Below are 22,725 nucleotides of genomic sequence, written 5' to 3' on the forward strand. Positions count from 1 at the left end.
ATAATGGAATAATTCACTTGCCCTTGAGCCCCTCGCTGTGCATCCATACATAACTTCTTATTGGGTCGCCAGCAAATTGAATGAACCTCCTTTCCATAAAAAGGTAATGGACTCCCTCAGATAACCCTCTAAATAACACAGACGGTAGGGGAGGTGAGATGAACCAATTTATTATCTGACTTTCAAGGGGGTGCGTATGGAGGTGAAGGTCACTCTCTCATTGATCACCAGTTTCCCTGGAGGGAAATGTTAATTATGTGGACCAACATGGACCATGGTCACCTCCAGCCATCGCCAGGAAGGGTTAGGAACCCTACAGAGACAAGGTAGAGCTGTGTGGTGGAACATTAGGGTTTTAGCATCGGTTAAAACAGCTGTTTGTCACAGAATTTGTTTGATTTTATGGTGATGTGGAAGTCATTGGTTTTCCTGTGAGGCATACAAATTTATTTCAACATGCTTTTCAAAGACTGGGTTTTAATTTAACACTATGTGGCCGTCAAAATGTTCTGCTCAAACAGATAGGTTGTTGAATTATTGATTTACAAAAGAGCCACATTTAAAATGTTAACTGTGCCCTTTGATGTGCCCTTTTATTCCTCATGCTCTTTTCCATGTAATGCAAGAATGACACAACACCAGAAAGTTTTAACTACAATGGGAACTTAATTAATGAAATTACTTAATTAAAAAACCTTTCAGTTGAATTTTGTCTCTCATGTTTAAGAGCTAATGGCTCCACACTTATATTTGTGCTCTTTGGGGTGCAGTTCAGACCCAACATAATAAAACTAACTATATATACACAGCGTAGAAGAGGGATTCCAATGTACAAGATGTCATGGAAAATCTGCACCCAACATGTTATTTTAGGTTATGCAAGTGTAGTCTCATCATGATGTTGGGCTGCAACACAAATCCCCCAATTAATTGAGAGGCCAGATGGTAAAATTTCCATTTGGAATGTTCCCCTACTTTAATACTTAAACCTAGGCGGGATAATGGTCAATGAGTCCACAGAGCTGAAAAATAATCAAAAATAAATTGCAGATAATTTGCAACTCATTTCTCAGCTCAACTGCTGTCAACAAATGTCTTGTTTTGTTGAACCAAACTCAAAGATATTCAGCTTACTATCACATAATGTAAGGAAAGACACCAAATCTTTGCAATTGAGAAGCTTGTTTGAAAAGTGACTCAAACAATTCTAAGAACAATCATAGATCATTTATGTAGCAAAATTTAAAAAAATCCACTAATTATTTCAGCTCCAAATGAAACATTTGAAGGAAGGCTTTCCTTTTGCTTCCATAACCTACAGAAAAGAGGTATGAAGATAATGAAGTAATAATTGAATAACAGAGCCTATGGTGTAGGCTGCTCTGCTTGTCTTTTGCAGACGAACAACACTTCTTTCTCAAAACCAGATCAAGTCTACCAGACAGCCAGCAGCACCCACACTGATTAGCACTGGGGGGGGGAGTGGGTGAAGGAAGGGGAAGTCAGCGGGTGTCTTGATTGCTCTCTGTAGTCGTCACACACTGCCTGCCCTGCTCCATTTTTAAGATGATTATTTTAGATGTGAATGCAGGTTGCATAGCTAATGCGTGCAATGTCACGCTTGTAACCAGCGCCCGCACACACTCCTACGTGCAAATACACACATGCACGGTCATGTAGAGTGGGCATGCATGGCGATGCTTATTCCACAGATCCATGTCAGCAGTGGATGTTTAGTTCAGTTTAGTTTAGTTTATTTGAATGATAAAAAAAAAAACAAACACAGATACAACAGAAATTCAAGAGAAAAAACAAAACTACACTGAAGGAGAGAAGGGAAGCTTAAAGGGCTCATGTACAGCCCTGCTCCTATTTAAACAAATTTAAGACATGATGTTACTCAACAAAAACAAATCAAAGCAAACAAAAAAAAAGAACAGTAGCAAAAGAAAACAAAAAAGAAAAAACCTACAATAAGTAGACAATGTACCACCAACAGAATTATTATTATTAATCATTTCAAAATGACTTTAAAAAATGTTTTGACTGTGTCGTAAAAACTGGCAAAGAAGATTTAATAATTAAGCAAAAATAATGATTTCTTCATGTACGACATCAAGGTAAATGGAAATTGTTTTTATGTCAGGATCACTCCCCTCAAATGTGTGCAAGTCGTGGACATTGTGAGGTGTTCGGAAGCAACAGAGAGGATGCAAAGAGTGCTGCGAGGTTACTGCAGCAGACAACACTGAAAGCTGTTTCTTTGAACACACTGTGAGATATGAGTGGGCATATGGTAAACTACAGAAGTAAAGACAATGTGAGGAACAAAGACCACAGCCGAGTGGAGAGAGAGGAAGGAAGCAGAGAGATTGAGAAAGAGAGATGACTGAGCATATGACACCTGTGGCCCATGTAACGGCCTGCAGGGAGCAGCCACAGACGTGGGAGGAGGTCCCGTCTTTGATACACCACAGACAGCGGGGTGGTAGGGGAGTGTGGAGCTCGACTCGCAAAAAGCACGACTCAGCTTCTTGGACGAGACTCAAACAGACAAAGACAGAAGGTTAAAGCAGCGCAGGAACGAAGACGAAGCAAGCCTGATACAAGCATGAGAGGAGAGCAGGGAGTTAGCTGGCAGGTGATTGCATATGACGGCATCCACTGAGGTGTATTTATAGCATCAAAATGATGGTAGATCTGTTGGATGCTGTGCCTCCATCTGCCTCGCGTGCCACACCTGGTAGGTGGCGACAAAGCGGTGATGAGGGAATGAGGACGGATCACGGGGATGGTTTACCTGTTCATGTCCCAGCTCCAAAGCCAGCATGATGAGACCGAGTGCACAGAGTGAAAACTGTAATGAGCGCAGGTGAGGGGGAAAAGCACTGGTGTCAGGCAACTGAAGCTGGTGTTTGAATCTAAAAAAGCTCATGATGCATTTTGTCTTAAGTTGTGCAGGATTTTGTGATGTTGAGCGGCGAGCCAGTGTTTGGTTTGTCCATTCTTGGTTACTGTAGAAACATTACGGTGCATGTCAGATGGCTTGGAAGACAACCCCCTCCCTCTGTAGATATGAAGTGCACATTATACACTAATGAAAACATAATTATGAATATTGTATTCCATTTTTGCTATATTCTGCCAATAGATTCCCCTCTGGACCTTTAATTGCTCATCTCAGTGATGGTGTATTTGAATTGATTGTGATTATTTGATTTTTTGGTGCTTTCCTGACCAAGTTTAATTTTATTATTTATCTATTTTCTGAAAAGGTGTCTTTTGCTCCCATAGGCAGGCAGCTCAATTTTAGGTATAATTTAGAATAAACTGAATGCCATGAATCCAATCATCGCCCTCATGATTATCCATTTTCTGGCAGCGGCGTAATTTATTATAAACATGCCTATTTGTAATTTATACAGCTTAGTTTAGACTGGCATGAGAGAGAGGAGTGAAAACACGCTGTTATCCAGGAATCCAGATGTTACCAGTGACATGATTTTAAGCTTCACCCCTCCCTGCCAGGCTGCACACCGCTCCTATGAGGACACATCAATCAACAGGCAAGAAAAAAGAGAAAAAGATCCTCTTTATTCTAAATCCTGGTGCACTTTCTATTCTACTGACATTGATTATCTAATGAGGGAACAGATACTGTGAAACATGGTCATAAGCAGGCCTTCGTGAATAATTCACATGGCTATTTTGCATAGGAAAGGGCTTTGCAGTTGAGGATGAGGTTGAAGAGAGAGATGGAGACAGAGAGAGAGAGAGATGGAAAGTCCAAGGTAATGGAACATGCTGGTTCCATTCTGAACACGTTCTGTAATTACCAGCATATATCCAGATCTTGTCAGGAGTTCCCTTACTCTCTCCCATACTGAGGCGTCGATTGGCCCATTGAGTTTCATTCTTCCTGTCATGGCCGGCTGCAAACTTGATATGTTTACTGACACAAATTAGTGTGGAACTCCAGCAGCTCATTAAGGCTGGGGGGGAGGGTTGAAATAGCAAAATGTAGGGTCCCAATCTGCTTGCCCATCAGGATCTGTGCATCCAGACAGGTGTGTGGAGAAACCCTCCAGTTAATGCAAGGAATTATTCCCTTAGAGCAGCGACGAGAAAATGTGATGGTGGATAATTGGAGGCAGAAGTGGAAAAAGGCAGCTCAGAAGGTCTTTAATGCACAGAGCTATGGCTGCTGATCTGTCAACACACATTCCAAATTAGTTTCGGTGTCATGGAGGAAGTTATTTACAGTTTTCTTTGCATTTGCTGGTAAATATTACATTCTAAATTGGCTGATTAAGTTTCAGCCAGATGGCAGTTTTACTTTCTGCCTGTTCCCTCCATTAATTAAGAGAGGTGTGCTGCAAAAGTTGGGAGTGTTTGTTTAGTTTCTCAGGAAAGTATGGTTCCTTCACACAGGCCCCAAAACTCCCATTCAAAACAGCCACTGAGATGTCCAATCATGAACCCATCTGTCAGCTGCTGTTCGAGTGAGCAAATGAGAGTTCATTGGGGAAAAGGAAGGCCCTTTTCACAGGCCTGTGTCCCACTCTTTCTGAAGGGCTCCGCTCTTTGTCTTCTTCTTTGGTCAAACTCTTGCAGGAGCTCCTTCTGCCAGTCATCTGCATTCTTGCTCCACAACAGCCCCCTGCCGGCGCGTTGTTCATCTCTGGTGTCATAGTTGTGCTAATTAAACGCGGGGTGTGCAATGATTATTTCTCGCTGCACTCCACATATATTAGCATCTGCAGAAGGCTCTTCAGTAATCTCCTTCATACAGGAAGAAGTGCAGCGAGGAAGTGTGCCTCACAAGCAGCTAATTAAACCCAACTATCCCACTTCCCTCCCTCCACCTTCGCACATTGAACCCTCTAATCACTCATAACTGGATTTGGAAGCAACTAATTGATGCACATATAAGGTTTATGATGCGTGCAAGAGGAGAAACTCTACCAGTTTAGATGTTAACAATCGGTGCTAAGAGGACCAAGCGATGCCAGTGTGATTCGTCTTGTAAATGCTTCTGAAATAACGCCGCATAAGGGGATAACGACGATAACAACATTATAACGTCATAACGGCGATGGTGACAGTGATGATGATTATGGCAGCACCGCAGTGCTGGCATTCATATGAGGTTTCAGGGCTACTCAAGAGTCAGGCGAACTTTGTTGTGCATGTTGCTGTTTGCTGGGGGTGCAGTCTTTACGTGCATGTGAAAATGCTTTTCCTCCGCTGTTGGAGGTGAACTGTTGCCAATCACTCCGTTGGCTTTGGCCGTGCGTTCCACGCTGGAATGAACTTTGCCTGATGTTTTGCTTCTCAGGTCAAAGTGGCTTGTAACGGGAATGAAAAGAAATGTAAAGCAGCAGCTATTTATTTATTTATTTATTTATTTATTTATTAGAGCCTCTTGCTTCAGCCTCCAATTCACAGGGAAGTGCTGCTGCTGCTGCTGCTGCTGCTGCCCCAACTCTGACACGAGCTCACTCTGGCAAAATATCACCAGGCAGACAGCACTGATGCATACATGAGACCGTATCTGACATGTCACCATCCAATAAGACATTTTCTACTCAAATCACTCTCCCTGTGCAGCAGCAGGATGTTGGATGAGGACGTTATTGAAATTTTGACATTCCTCACCAACTTCTTCCTACGAGTTCTGCCCTCCTCTCAGCCTGCAGTAGCTGCTATAATGAACTACAGCACTAGCAGCTCTTGTGATTCTGAACGCTAGCACTGTGATTTGATTGGATTTGATTTGAGCTCTAGAGAGGGTAGGCAAATAGAAAGAGCTGCCAACGAAATCCAGCAGGTGTACCCAAGTCAAATGAAGCCTTTAGGCTATGATTCACTGGCTAAAATAAATGAATTTATTTTCCAAAAGGGTTCATCTCGCAGTTGATGTTACAGTTCTCATTTGCATAGCTTCGCAGAGGAACCTCTAGAGATATTTATATTTTAATGAGATGTTCTCACTTTAATGCTCAAACTCACAGAGCAGCTTCAGGGATAGAGCGGTCTGATTTTACTGATGCTCAGATATTTTTGTGGTAACATGTGCTTTTGTCCAATATGTAAGTTATTAGCTGGTGCTGAGCTGCCACCAAAGAAAAGATGCCTCTTAATTTCCTCCAACTAAACCCTGACAAAACTGTTTTAATTGATTCTGATCCCCTTTGCTCTGCAGTTGATCAATTTATTGGTCCATTTCACTCAAATATCAAATCTACCACTAAGAATCTTGCTATCATCTTTTAGCGGTGTGACTTTTGACCAACATGTTACAAGGCTTGTTCAGTCCTGTTTTCTTCAGCTAAGAAATATTGCAAAGATCAGATGTATGTACGTGTTAATTCACACTCATTTTCTCCCACCTTGATTATTGTAATTCCCCCGACTCATGTCTCAGTCTCAGCTGCTGTAAACAGTTAATTCAGAAAGCAACTGACAGACTGTTAACTAAAACTATAGACAGTCCATATTACCCCTGTTCATGCTGCCCTCCATTGATTTCCTGTAATATTCAGAAGTACAAGATCCTGTTGAGGCTCTACATGATCTTGCACCCAGTTACATTTCGGATCTCGTACTGTATTCCGCTTCTTGACCGCTCCGATCCTCTAATCTTAGTCTTTTATCCGAATCATTGCTGTTTCAGCCCCAACCCTCCGAGCCTCAACCCTCCATCCTGGGCTTTGTTTTTGTTGTTTTTGTTGTTTTTGTTGTCTGGTCTGTCTCTCATTGTGTTCTTCTTATCTTATTTGTTTTTTCGTTTTCATCTTTTCATGTGTGTGAAGCACGACTGCATGTTTCAAAAAGTGCTATATAAATAAAGCTTTACTTCCCTACTCACTTATTTCTTTGTCAAACCTGCATTTCTCGCAGTTATTTTTCCTCCTAAAGTATGGATTTATTAATGTAACAGCTGTTTAGCTATTAGCTATTAGTTTTTAACCAGTTTCTCAAGTTGTGGCTTTATTTTCTATCCTGGTCGCAGTTACTTTGTATGAAAATGATCAGGGGAAATAGGTAAGAAATAACAATATATTTACCATACTTTTTTGATTTTGGTTTATGGTTTACAAATTGAGCAAGGAGATATGTCATTTCCTTTACTATATTTCAGAACCATCATATTAGTGTAGTTTCAGTTGTTACGCAGATGATTCTCAGATCTTCTCCTCTGATTTCAGTAACATGCTACTGAGCAAACTTCAGGTCTATTATACAGAAGTTAAAAGCTTGGTGCTTATCTCAGGACTTCCCTCAGTTACAGTACACTCAAGTCAATCAGAAGTTATTTTCTTTGGTTCGAGCTCCTCAATAAGTCATGTTTCCTCACATTTAGGGTCCTTGTCTTCAAGCATAAAGCTTCATTGCAGAAAATCTGTGTCACAGTTGATAACAGGCTTAATTCTGATCACCAAAATGAACTCAGCTGTCAAATCCTCCTTCCGACGTCTTTGGAATATTTCCAAAATTTGATCGTCTTTATCTGCAAAGCACGTAGAGTCTGCAATCCACATTTTATTACATTCCGATTATTCAGCCCGTCCTCAGGAGAAAAGTGACTGTACAGGATGCAAGTAGCTTATCACCAATATTTATGTATATTGTGGTCATAGTGCTTATGATGGGAGCAAAGGAGGAAGTCAGGTGACGTCTCATAAGGAGCAAAAAAAAAAGTCTGTATGGAGGAGGTGGAGTGGGTGGATGGGTCAAACAAATGCAGACTTTCATTCAAGACGCTGCTCGTGTCTCATGTGAAACTGAAAGTCAATGTTATTTACGTCACATATGTGGCAGCAACATACTTAATTTAACCCAGAATCTTTTCCTACTGTTTCACAGCATTAATCACATGATGAGTCAGTCCGGTACGCCTGTCCCTGATCCTCTCTAGCAGTCATATATGTTTTTTGGAAGTCATTGTCAATCAACCTATCGGCACGTTGCGATTACTGGCTTCGCAATTCTGCAGCACGTGTGCAGATGAAGCAGAGATTATAGCATCTCTGCATTGGTTGCTTGTATGTTTAATGATCGCCTATAAGGTATGTATATGATGAGAGTCTGAGCGCAGCCTGAGATCCTGTGGTAGGTCTCTCTATCTGTGAGTCCAGACTAAAAACCAGACCAGACCAGGTCTTTAGAGTCAGGACCATTATCTTAGAATTGCATTTTCTTCAACTGTTTTATTCTGTGCTTTTCTTGCATTTGCTCTTCTTGATTTCATCTGTTAAATTGCTCCTTAATCTTAATTATTTGCATTGTATTGCACTTTACATCTGTTGCTTTTATGTCCTTCACAAAGCGCTGTACAACTTGCTTTCGAAAAGCAATAAATGAAGTTATTATTACTGTTATTATTTCTGGCTGCCATCTTTGTTTGGATTAGAAAAAATACTTTTTTTCTTGTATTTGGAAACAGGTTAAAAATCTTTTTCATCGCATCCAGAGTGAAATGTAGGTGTACAGAGGACTGTTTTAAGATTCTGAACATGTCGTCTGAACAGAGATGGATGACCTTCCATCTGTCTAGTCTGCAGAGGAACCAATCCTCAGCTCTATGAGTTAAATTTGACAAGCACAAACTGACCATAATCTGGCTGTAACATGTCCACCTTTTTGCACAGAGCCACTATTTCAGCTCATCGTGCCAGCGGTCCTGCCAGTGACCTAATGAGCAGCCATGTTCAGACTGAATGCAGAGGTCAGAGGTCACAGTCGTCTTCCTGTGTCATTCCCACTCCAACCTCAAAGGCCAGAGAGCTTCACTCGATAACTTTCGATAACAGTGACGAGAACGGAGGCAGGAATACACACACGCAGTTTGATCGAACGCTTCCTTTCTGTGTGGTTTGTGGACGTGGGTGTGTTTGGAGGTCATGGAGTTGCTCGTGCGTTATGACGCTTTGTCATTTGACCACAGTCTCACATTTATGCAATTTTCGTGCTGGTTTTGAAGCAGCCAGTTGTCAAGATTGTTGTGAGCTTTAAAGACTGCTTTAGGCAAATTAACTAACACACTGGCATTATAATCATGCATACACGATTTCTATTAAGATTTCTGACATGTCCAGAGCTTTCTAATCACCCTGAGTAACCTTTGCTCGGAGTTGCAGTTCTTAGGTAAACACTTCCCTGGCCGGAGGCGGAGGTCTGAGCCAATTGACTCATTTGTTCTGTTTGAAAGTGATTGCTGCCGAGTGGAGACTGCTTTAATTTGATTGATGTGTGGTTCGCCAAGCGGTGGATTTGGTTGTAATTACTCTTTGTGCTCACCGTGATAAGGAAATTAATCAAGCCATTATGTTGCCCCCATTTTATCATCAGGACACAATAATTGAATAAACCAACCTCACTTGTCTTCAAAGTCACTCCGGCTCGCGTTGTACTCACCTGCTGGAAGGGGAAAGAGCTCGCTGTTGCTGATTGACCGATAGTGAAGCGGGGATGTTCAGCTTAGACAGCGTCGTCATTTTGATTGAAATAATCAGCGCCAGTTGTTCTCCAAATTTAATCACAAACCCACATGATCAATTATGTGTAGGATGTACAATCAAGTAATCTGCTTTGTTTTCAACGAATAATGTTTAGTTCATTGATAGCAGTGCAAGTAATGAAATCCTGAAGTACCACAAATGAAAAATACTCTATTACTACTCCATCAAAAGTCCTGCATTTAAAATCCTAATCAAGTAAAAGTATAATATGAAAAATAAAAGGTGCTCTTGCCTGACATACTGGTGTATATGACTTTAATAGATTGTTCATAGTCAAGCATCAACGTGTAATCAATATTTCACTGTGGTATCTGCTCGAGGTGGAGCTCGCTTTATCCACTTTATATACACTTTGGTAGTAAAGTGGTTCCCAGCACAGGGGTTGGGTCTTTTCCAAGGGGTCACAAGATAAATCTGAGGGGTTGTGACATGATTAATGGGGTAGAAAAGAAGAAGGAGAAAACTAGTTCTTTACACACAAGTTTGTTTTGTGTTTTTCTGGCTTTTCTGTGACATTTGCTTTTTTTACTAAATATTGGATCATTTTTCTTTTGGACTTGAACAGTTATTAAAAGGACACATCTGAGAATTTTAGGGGGGAAATCTCTTTTTGGTTGAACTGAAAACAATTTTAGGGGCCGCAAATGCTGGAAATTCAATGGTTATATGTTGAAAAATGTATACTTAAAGCATATGTGTTTTAATAATCTTAATAATTAAAGCTGTAAAATGGATGCAGTGAAGTAGAGACTATAATATTCAAGTAGCATAAAATGAAAATACTCAAGTAAAATACCTGAAAAAACACTTGAGTAAATGTACTTTACTGCTTTGCATCATTGTTTACACGGTGTGTGAAGCTCTTCAGTACAAATTGTTACAAAGAATTCCCTTACATATAAATCATGAACCTTGAAATTAAAATGGAAAGCATTATTAGAGCCTAATGTAGTGTCAGAGCTTAATGCTGAAGCTGGATGTTAGATTTGGAACAAACTAGCAAAGATGGGAAATTGCCTGGAGCCACTGATACCTCCTAACTGGGGCTCAACAGCCATTAAATCTTTGATGTTCACTTCTATCATTCTGCCTTCCCATCATGCAATATAAGGAAGAAGAGATGGCCCATTTGGGGCTGATCTCAGCTGCCCAAAAGGATTTGCATTCATCATTGCAATTTATTCTGGCAGGAGGGATGTCACCAAAAATCTATTATCTATCTGCGTGCGTTTGGGAGAAGGAGAAAAAAAAAAGCTCCGCTGGGGAGGGAATACATGAGGTGATGTTCTTACCCATCAGAAAACACATGAACAGACTTGTTCCAGGTGACATGACAACTCCCAGAACGTTTTCCACAAAGCAAACTGGATTCATTTCATGGCAACAGAAGTGTTCAGTAGTCAGATATCTTAGATCATACTTCAGCAAACAGTCTGACGCTCATTTAAATTCAAGTGCCTCTAAATTCCTGAATGTCATTTCATGAATCTCAAGCTTTCGGTACAGAAACCCGATGACATGTCCCTCAAGCTTTGACATCAGCTTTGGTGATAAAGTGGTTGAATCTTTTGCGTATGCGCCTAATTAATTGGGACTGCCTGATTGCATGGGTGTGTTTGTGTGGCGCTTCAGCTGAATGATTGCCTCAAAATCTCTCTTCCAAAAGCACCCACTTTGCATTGAGAAGTTTGAACAGCGTTTGAGAGCCTGAAGAGTTAGCCTTGTGAGGGATGTGTTTGATTCACTTCGTGTGGGTTTAATTGCTCGCTTGTGTCCTTTGGGTGGTGATAAAGTTGTTCTTGACTCGCATTTGAAACTTGGATAAATAAACTCAGTGTAAATTAAAGCAAAGTGCCCTGGGACCACCCTGTTTGGGTTTTAATTGTGGTAGTAGATCATTTCTTTCCCTTGTAATTATCTCAACTATCATCACTCCTATAATAACGATAATCAATTGTTCCTGGTGGCTCTGACAGGGATAATGAAAAGTTTATTAGCCTCCCTGAACCACACGAGTGTCTTGGGAACTCTTAAATCATCGGTGGAAATGGAGAGGAAAAAAATAAAAAGAATCCCACTTCTGCAGACTTTACTGTCACTTACACAGATTTGTCCTCAGAGGATGAAGGTCATGCACTTCCTTCCTCGGTCTCCATTATCAGCTCTGATAGCCTTGACGTGTTTACAAGCTTGTAACTTAGAGCAGAGCTCCTTAAGTGCTAATTTGGTCAATTTGGCAACCCGCTACTTTGAATAATCAGGATGTTTGGATTGTTAGACTGAGGGCCGCTCCACTGTACAGACTAATGACACTCTGAGGAAATCTTTTCCGGGGTACTCCAACTGCAGAACTCTTGAAAGAAACTTTACTCCAGCATAATGTCAACCCCTATTAAACAATTAGTAGCATGAAAATAGCCAAATTTTTATCTGTATTTTCAACATGACCACTTCACTGAGTTACACATCTTGAGACAAAATATTGAAAGATGAATTTTCTTCGGCTTCAGATTCTTCGTTCTCTTGTTTGCGACGCATCACCCATCGATCGACTGAGGTTGTTTTCTTGGTTTTGCTTTAGGGTTTGCTGTATTGATTCTTCCATGTACATGCCCTAATTTATTTGCCACAGTTTGTTATTCACTTGCTCTATTAGGCATGGGTCTTCTCAGCGCTCAGCAGGACAGAGACCTATGAGGACAGCATGGCAACTATAATGGATTTTTGGAGGCTGGAACCTATGTCAGTATTTTACAATGATGTGACTGGAGATAAAAGCCACATATCTTGTTTCTCATATCTGTTAGTAGCACAGGAGAGATGTGTCTAAGTTATAAAGATCAGGATTAGACACCAAATCTATCCACTGAAACCAGTATTAATGACTTTTAGAATCAGTCTATCACCTATTCCAGTAGTTCCCAGTATGGGGATCAAGACACCAAATAGGGTCCATATAGAAATCTAAGAGGTCACAAGACAATCAAAGGGATCAGAAAGACAAGAAATACTTCCGTTACACCAAATCATATCACATTTTTTTCTTTTCTTGTGAAATTCTGAACCCTTTTTTTTTATCTCTCTGACCTCTGAAAACCTCAGAGGAAACTAAGAGGAAAACATCACTCTTTGGTTGAACCGCTAATTACTCGTGTCCACACTCTGGCCATATACTGTGAGTCCATATTGCCTCATTTTGAAGGAGGTCTGGCATTTTTGGGGACAAAAAAGATTAACTTTTAATTACTAGATTAAATTATTCGCTGATTCATCTTATTGACAAGAGTTTGATGAGAGTATCGACGTATGGCTGTTTGGTAAATATGGAGCTACCTCCAGCATAAAGACTGAGCGTGTGCATTTACTCTGGCTCTGTCTAAAGAAACAAAATCTGAATACCAGCACCTCTAAAGCTCACAAATTAACAAGTTAGGCTGTATCTCATTTGTTTAATTTGTGCAAAAAGCCAATATGTTTGCAGTGTTATGAGGGGTTATGTGCCATTTCTTGGCTGGGCACAGTAACTGCCTGGAGTTGTTCCCTGGTACTCTCATGGTGATGACAAAACTTCGTGAAACGACTGCGCTAAGCTTGGGAAACAGCCTGCTGGCAGTAGCTTCATATTTACCATTGAGACATGAGAGTGCTATCGATTTTCTCATCTACATCTAAGCCAGAAAGCAAATAAGCATATTTCCCAGGATGTCCTTCAATGGGTCACAAGCGAGATGCAACACCACCCTAAAATGAAGACTTGAATTAAGAGTATATGGATAGACTTGCGTTGCACTCGTATACGAAGCAAAATGAACTCAACTAAATGGACGTCAGAAGCAAAGGTTGGGAGTGTTTACTGATTTACAATGAGAGAGCAAAACACAACAGCAAGAGTGCGTTTGTGTGTTTGCGCTTTCAGGAATAGATGAGATCACAGAATAGAAAATGTACAAATGTCCCTCGAGTGTCTCTTAACTCTGTCTTGTAAGATCTCATTCTGTCACAGTGGGGAATCTATAGACACAAGGGTTGCGAGGAAAAGGTTGCGCTCGAGTGCTGTGTGTTTTGTTGTTTCCCCACAGATCCTCTACACTCGAGTGCTCCAGAGGGCCTTCTGAAGCAAACTGTCAGGCATTTCTTCACACTCTTTGAGTAAACACTTAATTTGAAAGAGCCGAGTACAGATGAAAACATATCTTGCAGAATGTAATTGAGGCAGCTGAGAATGTGATCTGTGTTAATCACCAGTGTGATTTTGACACATTCTTAATGCAGACACTGGAGCTGTGTAACTCTGTGTTGCTGGTTAGTTTAATGGCTGCCAGCATGCTTCTTGCACACCTGTACAATGTCAGCTGATGTGAGTCTGAGCCCTCCGACAGCGAGCCGGTGTTGTGTAAAGCAGCTGGCAGATTACAGAGCAGCTCCTGGCAGATATTGTAGCAGTTTATCTCAATTTTACATCGTAAATGGGGTGTAGACAATGAAACTGTACACAAACTATGATGATCCTCCTGTGGCTCTGGCAGTCAATGACGTTTTATGGAAATCTCAGCATAGACCTGGAGGTTCAACAGACAAGCAGATGGTTAGACAGAAAAAAAAGGTTAAACATGTACAGCTTCTCCTGTTTTTTTTTTTTTATTGTTCTTGACCAAATAACACTGGTGATGTGACACATTTGCTCTCCTGCACATACAAACCAGTCCAAATGTCGAAGGGGACGTCTTCAAATTGCTAGTCCAACTGACAGACCAACATCCAAAGATATTCAGTCTTCTATCACATAGTATTTTAAAGGAAAATATCAAATATTCACAACTGAAGCTGAAACTAAAGACTGTTTTGCTTGATAGATGACTTAAACCAGTGATTCCTAGTGGTTTTCCTTCAGAGACCCCTTTTCTGTCATTGAGTAAACAGACGACCCCGGACTAAGTGGCATAGTTTATGGATATAACAGTACAGAACAACTTGCAGACCGTACAATTAACCCAACTGGTGAACTCAGTAACTGCAGGAAGTTTGTGTAAAAGGAGCGATTTGGGTGAATTTTCGAAGTATCCTCAGGCAAGATGCTGAACCCCAAAATTGCCCCCGATGCTGAGCCGTCGGTGTGTGAGTGTGTGTGAATGGATAATGCTCGTAATGAGCAGGTGGCTTAGCTGCCATGCGAATGGGTGAATGCAGACTTGTGTTGTGAAAGTGCTTTGAGTGGTCGTTAGGCTAGAAAAGTGCTATACAAATACTTCTAGACAACTTAAACACATTTTAAAGGGAAACAGTCTACAGTATATTTTAGTTTTTGTCTGAGGCTCTCCATGGCACCTCAGACCCATTCATTACTGACCATGCAAATAATTAACAATGACTCTATACTTTTATTTTTGAAAAGGCTAAATAATAAGCCTGAGCACAGTAGTTTTTAGAAATTCTTATTCAAATAGAAGCAAATTGTGTATTTGTCGGGGACTATTTTTAGCCGTGGATTTGGGCACCCGGAAGGTACTGTGTATTTGGGATGGACAATAAACTACAGTGCCCGTTCTCATTGTAGTAAAGGAACATGTCATCCAGTGCAATGGTCTGGCTCACTGATGTCATTGACAACAATGGAGCTTGCTTGAAAAAAAACACTGTCAGCTAAATCCAGGCAGGAATGACCAAAATGCAGTTGGCAAATTAGTAGCATATAAACATGTTTTGTAGGAGACAGCATCAGTGCATACACACACACACATTCACACACACAACCAAAAAAACCAAACACACACACCATCGCTCCATCCAAATTTAGAAACGCAAAGAGGTGAAAATCACATTCTCACCCTCTTTCAAAAAGTGTTCTCTTCCTGTTTGCTGTGTGTTTCTGTGCACCATCTGTCAGTATTTGGATAGCCATCCACATGACATGAACAGCAGAGTTGTATGCCGGAGCAGAGGGGCCCCATGTTGAGTGAGATTGAGACACTCCCTCTGTGACAATGACAGAAACAAGACCGAGTCACAGCGTGGTCACTCCTCTCAGCCTCCAATGACAGAATTACTCATCTCCAAGGGAGCTGTGCTGAAGCATGCATGTACAGTGTGACACAAATGTTGAGGGAAAGACGTCAAAAGGTCAAGAAGTGGGATTCGACCTGCCTGTACAGTGTTGCTGTACACAGTCAACAGCTTCAGTGAGCGGTATGGGTATGAGTATTCCCATCGCGCCATATTTCAACAGAGATTGCAATGGACCTGATCCCAGCCTAAGACTTCATTTTACCTTTTTTATAGTAAACAAATCCAGTCAGGATTTTGGAGGATTAGTGTCCACGTAATTCTTCGTCATGAAGTACTCTCACTTAATCCATTCGGTATTTGCATTCATTTAAAGCTTTTTGCCCATTTGGTGCTTTGAATTGTCCCTTTACATTCTTCAAACCGCTGCCCGGTTATGAATTACGACAACACAAAGCGAAGGGTGTCTTTGAGCCCTGTGGTAAATCCAGGTGCTTATAGCTTTGAAAGTTTGGTCATAAATCGCAGAGCTGGATCGAGGGAATGGACATCCGTGATAACAATACAGATTTTATTTAGATCTCATCAACCACGGCTCTCAGAGTGACAGCTAATAACAAAGAAACAGAGAGCGGGCCAGTCAAAGGAGCTTTGGGCCACTTTCCACTCCGGCCTCCTCAGAGCAGAGCATTTAACAGCGCAAATGTTTCAGCCTTTTATTCTCCTGTGTCAAGTAAATTGCTTATATTGTTCAGATCTCCGCAGGATACATTACCACCGACTGCAACATCAATATTGTTTGTCATGCTCAGCAGACTTCTATATGCAACCAAGGTCTTATTCAGAGCTGCGAATTGACTGTAATTTAGCAAGTTGGATTTCTTATGATGCATCAGATCAGTTAGAAATGGAGTGGAAATACTTTTTATTGGCCAGATATAGGCTGTAATCAAGTCTTTGGGGTGTCCACAGGGATATGATATATTTGCATGGTTTCATGGATTTACATTCAATGACATGACCACATACAGAAAGAAACATATTGAATTTCATATGAGTCTAAATGCCAATGTAAGAGGTAGGTGAGGTGGAGGAAGTTAAATTGCTCAAAGTAGGAAGTGGTGTAGCAGCGAGATGCAGTGCTTATTGATGGATCAGTCTAAAAACATAATTTTCCTTCTGAGATGGTCAGTGTTCATCACCATAGACTCATAAATTCTGGCCTGACTTGCTCTTGAGACATGACATACATGCCAAAGACAGCCAATCAAGCACGACTTTCATGATGTAGCTACCCAAGTGATCAGAATAGAGGAACCACAAACCTTCGTCACTGTTCCACCAGACAGCCTTCCCTTTTCACTTCACCGTGTTTACGTCTGTGCAGGGACAAGCACTATGTGCTCCTATGATTTCACATCATCGACCACACTGTACAGGCTATCAAGGCGGCAAAAAGAGGAAAAAAAAAAAAAATTATGTTGCAAGGTTGTTCGGTGTCACAAATGTTGCATCAGCTGTCTTCCTCTATGACACCCTGCACAGGATAAAACAAAAAGTTGTTGCACCTGGTGCTCATTTTCCTTCCTGATGCCCCAGTCATGTTGTGTGGTCTCATCATTATAGATATGTCATTGCCACATATGATTGTATGTTGTACAGAATGGAACATGTGACGAGTAAATGATTTCTGTGCATGCCTGAACTACCACGAGGCTTCATCATGTCATGTGTTCTGATTGATTGTATTTAATATGTACTTTTTTGTATGCTGTCTCCATGAAACAGTTATCTCCTTTGTACAAGTCGTGATATGCACTATGCCAGTTCATTAGGTGCACCAAGCTAAACTTGCTTTGACTGTTGCTTTGGACAGCATTAGTCTTCACTCGGTGTACCTAATAAACTGGCCACTGAGTGTATTTCACAAGGCAATGTCAATTTGCAGAGAATTTGCCATACCATGTATGCCATTGCAGCTATCCCTTTAAAATCTCAGGGCAGATGAGACCAATGTGGTCAATTTTTTTTTGCAAAATAATTAGTAGGTTGTAGACAAGGACACTTTATTTATACAGCACAATATACAAGGCAGTTTCAAAGTACTTTATAAACATATCAACATAAAAATGAGATGAAAAGAAACTTTAAAAGACTGACTGAAAGAAAATGTAAAAAAAAAAATATCAATTTGTATGTATTTAGAAAACAATGAAAATAAAGACATAATAACGTAATAACATATAATAGCATAATACTTTGCACCGACCGGTGAAATCTCTTTTTTCAATTGCTGAATTGCCGAAAATGCAGATGCTGCTACATGGTCATTTTATTTTTTCTCAGCTTTTTCAGAAGCTGTATTATATCAGGCAATGTCAGTATATTCATATTTTGATATCAAATTCTATATACTGTGCTGGAGGATAGTATGTACATCTCTGAATTATTTCTCAGCTCGTTACTTCAAGCATTATAAATTACGTACAATAATCCAGAAACAATACAAGCAGATATTTATTTGCATGTGCAACAACACTCGGAGAACATGAAGCCAAATCACCAGGATATTAGAAGGTTCCTCACCCATCAGACTCCTTGATCAGACTAATCATCCTACCGGTAGCTGTCTTTATCTCCCTGATCACCTTTCAAACACTTGGTCATGTTGGAGCACCCAGTGTGCCGTTTTACATTATTAGTTCCATGCCGGGGGCACTCCATCTTATGTGGAGAAGCAGAGGAAAATGAAGGTGAGGAAGATAGAAAGCGACGGCTCCTGCCTGCTTGTCGCTGGGGGAAGAGGACGAAGACGTGGCGTTGATGGCCTAATCTCTGGCTCTGATTATCTCCTCATTACAATCAGACGGGAGCCACTCCAAGAAGAGGAGAATGTGTAATTACGCTCAAATCTCCCATGACTAAAACAGAGCATAATAAGCAGGGCCAGGGCTGTGTGCTCACATCTAATCATTCAGTTTATTTAGTCATTCGTTCTGCAGCATTTGACTACGGATTAGGGTTTTTGGGAGGCTCAGGTAGAAATGGGTGAATTAGTAAACACCTGATTTATAGCAGCATTATTTTGAAGCCAGAAATAATTTGCCTCAATTTTAAAACTGCAGAAAACATGTTTAAACACCAGGCTGGGGATGTGACTTGTACTTTTTCTTGGCTTTGCTTTCATGCCTGTGTTGATATGTTAATACCTAAAAATGCATAAGCTCTGGTTTATCGGATATCGGGAAAAAAATTCAAGGAGACGTGAACTATTCTTACGGCTGTGCGTCTCCCATGGCTGCATCTGCCCGGCACGAGATAGAAAACAACATTTCCCAAAATGTCAGGGAAACTGAAGCGTGTAAATAACTACATTTCAATTGACACCTCGATTTGAATGGTAAATGGCCGACCTCCAGTTTTCCTGGAGAATGGCTGGCTGGGAGAAATGGAGGGGAATAAAACACATATCCAGTAGACCAGAGGGAATAAGGCTAAGCAAGCATGCTAAATCCTCCTCCCTATTGTATGATGGAAGTGATAACTGTGTGGGCAACTGGCGGAATCACTTTGAAAAAGTTCTCATGAGAAGCCAGAAGAGTGAAAACTAAATTGTTTTCTTCTTCTTCTTCTTCTTCTTTTTTTGCTTCCCAGCTTCGAGACAACAGCCTGCCAGTCGCTTAAAACCGATGAGAGGAAAGCGGCGGATCGCAGGGCGGACCGCTCAGACAGATATGGCTGCATCAAAGGAAAAGGACGCAAACACCACAGTCATCGCAGGGCCAGGAGGTGAGATAGTCTTTATGCTTTCACAAATGCCAAACAGGAGCACCTGAAAACCATCAAGAGGGTTTTCTGACCTCAAAGACAGAGCACTTGCGAAGAAGGAAAAAGTCAAGGAATCGATGTCCTCTAAGGTTGTAGGGTTTTTGATCACAGTGAAACATTTCTGGTGATGAATGGTTATTTGTTTCGGGGGGTTGCTTTTGTAGCTTTAAGTGCTGGTGATAAAGCCTTTTTAACAGTACAACAAAACTCCTTCAGGGTTTGACTCTCAGAGAGAAAACAGAGCTAATCTCTATATTCTGGTGCGGGGAACGTAAACAGTCTTATCGGGTTGGGCCCAGTGGAGAAATACATGTTGTGAGGAATTCCACACTGTGTCATTCAGATCCTCTCTTTTCACCAGCACCTTGAACCAAAAGTCTCCTTCACACACCGGGAATCATTTTCAGGCTTATTCTGAGGTGGGAAAAATCAATTCGGGCAGACTTCTTTTTTTTTTTTTTTTTCAAAGAAACCTCTTAATTAATCTGACACCTTCAAAGCCTTCGCAGTCACATAGCAGGGAAGCAGCCAGTGATATGTAAAACACGACTGAAGCCGCATCTGAGGTGTGTTAGAGAGGATCATAAACATGAATCGCTTCTCTTTGGATGAACTTTACCCAGCGGCTGCCTCTCTTTGTTTTTGAATTTAACAGCGAGCTCAGAGAACACGCAGGCGTGCAGGCTTCTAATCATTTTTCTGGTTTGTGTACAAGAAAAGACGTCTGGTAGAAAAGATTTGCAGTGCTCTTTATCCTTGATACGGAGAGCTCTTTTCTGTGAATTGATCTTACACTAGAGGGCTTTTCCATACGGCAGTGAGATATGCAAAGTCGTTTGAAACTTAAGTACTGAGGAATCACATGAGATGTCTTCAGTAAAGTGGACACAACAGACCAGTTTTATTCCTATGGGAGGATATCAAGACCATACCATAAACATATCTCGCCTTCTTATCAACTTAGTTACAAGATGGCAACATGAGTACCTTTGCTGTCTTATGTTTTGCGTTCAACATCGCTCTCATCCCAGGTCATCAAATACCATCACTTTGTCGCCTCTTCAGCATCTCATGCACAGGACAGCTTTTAGCGTCTGTGTGCAACATGCAAAGACTTCCTGACAGAAAGCCATCCTAACACACAGCTAACAATTTAAAACCTTTGCTGCTGTGAAACGGCCACAGTTTGGTTAGGTTCAGGCAGCAAAACTACTTGGTTAGAATGAGGAAAAGATTGAAGACTTGTGGTTTCTCACAGGACACGAACCCCTTTCTCCTGGGTGAAAGTCCTGTGGACTGACATACAACTTCACACTGACCTCCAGCCCTCTAAGGACTTTGCCACTCAAAATGCCACTTATTATTACTGTGGATAGGTTTTGGAGTTAGTTGAAAGCCTGGTGCGTCTCATACAGATGGTAAAGGTTACCTTGAGCGTCTGTATGAGACGGTGAGGGGAGGGACAAGATCAGTATTTGACATCCTGGGACTGAAATCACAGTCTGTGTATTCACTTCTTCTGATGTTAGCAGAGACGCTCTTAACTGCAGCCTAGACACCATGGAGAGGAGCTGCACTGAGGAGATGAGGTCCAGTTTCAGAATGTTGTACAAATGAGTTTAAAGGCTACTCAGATGCTGAAACACTGTACAGTGTTTTATATACTGATATGACACAGGATTTGGCTACAAAATACTGTACCTGATGTTGCTGTGCATTGCTGCTGCAGTTGAACCAGCTTCAGCTGAGGCATCGGTGTCCCAAAGGTTATGGAAGTGAGCTTGTCATTGGAAGGTTTTTGGTTCCATCACCTCGATTGACTAAATCTGGGTAGGGAAAGTGAAAGGCTGCACTTGCCCCTCCCTCATTATGAACAGTGAGGTGACCTTGAGCGAGGTCCTTAACCCAATTGCTCCAGTGGAGCTGCTTTTTAATATACAAAGAAAAAAAAGAAGAAGCTGCATTTTTGATGTATTAATGTGGTTTGAACACAGCCTAAAAATGCTGAATTCAAGCCTCCATCTAGCTGGATTCTCTTCGAATATTGTAATTTTTGTAACAGCAGTAATAATAGTTGATTCATAGAACACTTTTCTGACAAAAAGCACAAAGTTATGAAAATGAAAGTGTCTGAACATAAGCAGCAATAAAAAATGGCTGTATGGGGTCAAAAACAATTATAATCAGTTATACAAGGTAGAAAGAAAGAAAGAAAGAAAGAAAGAAAGAAAGAAAGAAAGAAAGAAAGAAAGAAAGAAAGAAAGAAAGAAAGAAAGAAAGAAAGAAAGAAAGAAAGACACACGCACACAGACACACAAAGGGCTATTGAATAAAAATGTTGAGATTTAAACGCAGAGACAGTGTTAGACAGACCTGATGCTAAGTGGAAGGCCGTTCCAGAGACAAGTCAAGAGTAATAATCACCACAAGACTACTGTTTATCAACTTTGACCACAGGGTCAGCTGCTGTGAGCAGAGACTGAGGAGAGGGCAGCTACATGCAGTCGTGATTGAGCTTCTGCTTCACACAGAAGCATCACGGCCACCAAAGGTCACTGGCTGTAAGCAAATAATTAATGGATCACATTTGCCCAAGAAGAGAAGAAATGCATGAAAAAGGCTGTGCTTGTGTTTATTCCTTTCCACTTAGTAAAAAATGGCTTATGAGGTGGATGCATTTCCCAATTCTTTGTCTCGAACACAAAGCACCACAAGAGCAGCCTGAGAAGTCTCCTCTGTTGAGAAGGACGTTTGCTCTTTGGATTGTTATGTTGCTAATTGGCCAACAGCAGCACAATTAAACAGAGCACCCAATGCTAATTATAACATTAAACCACAAGCCACTGAGGCTGGCTTCCCTCTAGTACAGGGCTGCCCAAAGTGGGGCCCACGGGCCAAAATTGGCCCAGCATAAGTGTCTGTTGTTTTATTTTTATCAGGTAAAAATGATCTGTAAATATATAGGATCCGGAACAATTACTTATGTCTCAGAATCTGAGCAAGGTGGGCAGAATGACGAGAGTGTCAGAGCATAAAACGTCAGTCAGTTAAGGGAGCTTTGGATCTGCATCTTGACAATACAATAGGTGTTGTTTTTGGCCCGTGACCCACCATTAAGTTTCAGCTTTGGCCCTCCAAGGGGAAAAGTTTCTGCACCATTGTTCTAGAAACAAACTCCCAAAGCCCTGATCACTGTGCTAAACATATCACAGCGCCTCACATCAAGTGAGTGATGTATTGTTCTTATAATGGCATGTCTGGGATGTTCTTACATGTATGCATTTACGGTATTCATGCATGATTGTGGCAGTGAAAAAAGCAACATGCTCCTCAGGAAAATAGGCTGCATTCAGCATTGAGCATATTCTCATCA

The 22,725-nt window shown here is 41.1% G+C and overlaps 1 protein-coding gene across 1 annotated transcript in view; it reads left to right on the forward strand.

Moving 5' to 3' along the window:
* The window catches only part of srrm4 (serine/arginine repetitive matrix 4), a 63,934-nt gene that overhangs the window by 22,751 nt on the left and 18,458 nt on the right, over window positions 1-22,725 (forward strand). The window contains exon 2 of the mRNA XM_070964706.1: window positions 19,179-19,313. Coding sequence (XP_070820807.1) covers window positions 19,179-19,313 — 135 coding nt within the window. The remainder of the gene's footprint in view (window positions 1-19,178; window positions 19,314-22,725) is intronic.

The sequence above is a fragment of the Chaetodon trifascialis genome, chromosome 6 (assembly GCF_039877785.1).
Source record: "Chaetodon trifascialis isolate fChaTrf1 chromosome 6, fChaTrf1.hap1, whole genome shotgun sequence".
NCBI lineage: Eukaryota > Metazoa > Chordata > Actinopteri > Chaetodontiformes > Chaetodontidae > Chaetodon > Chaetodon trifascialis.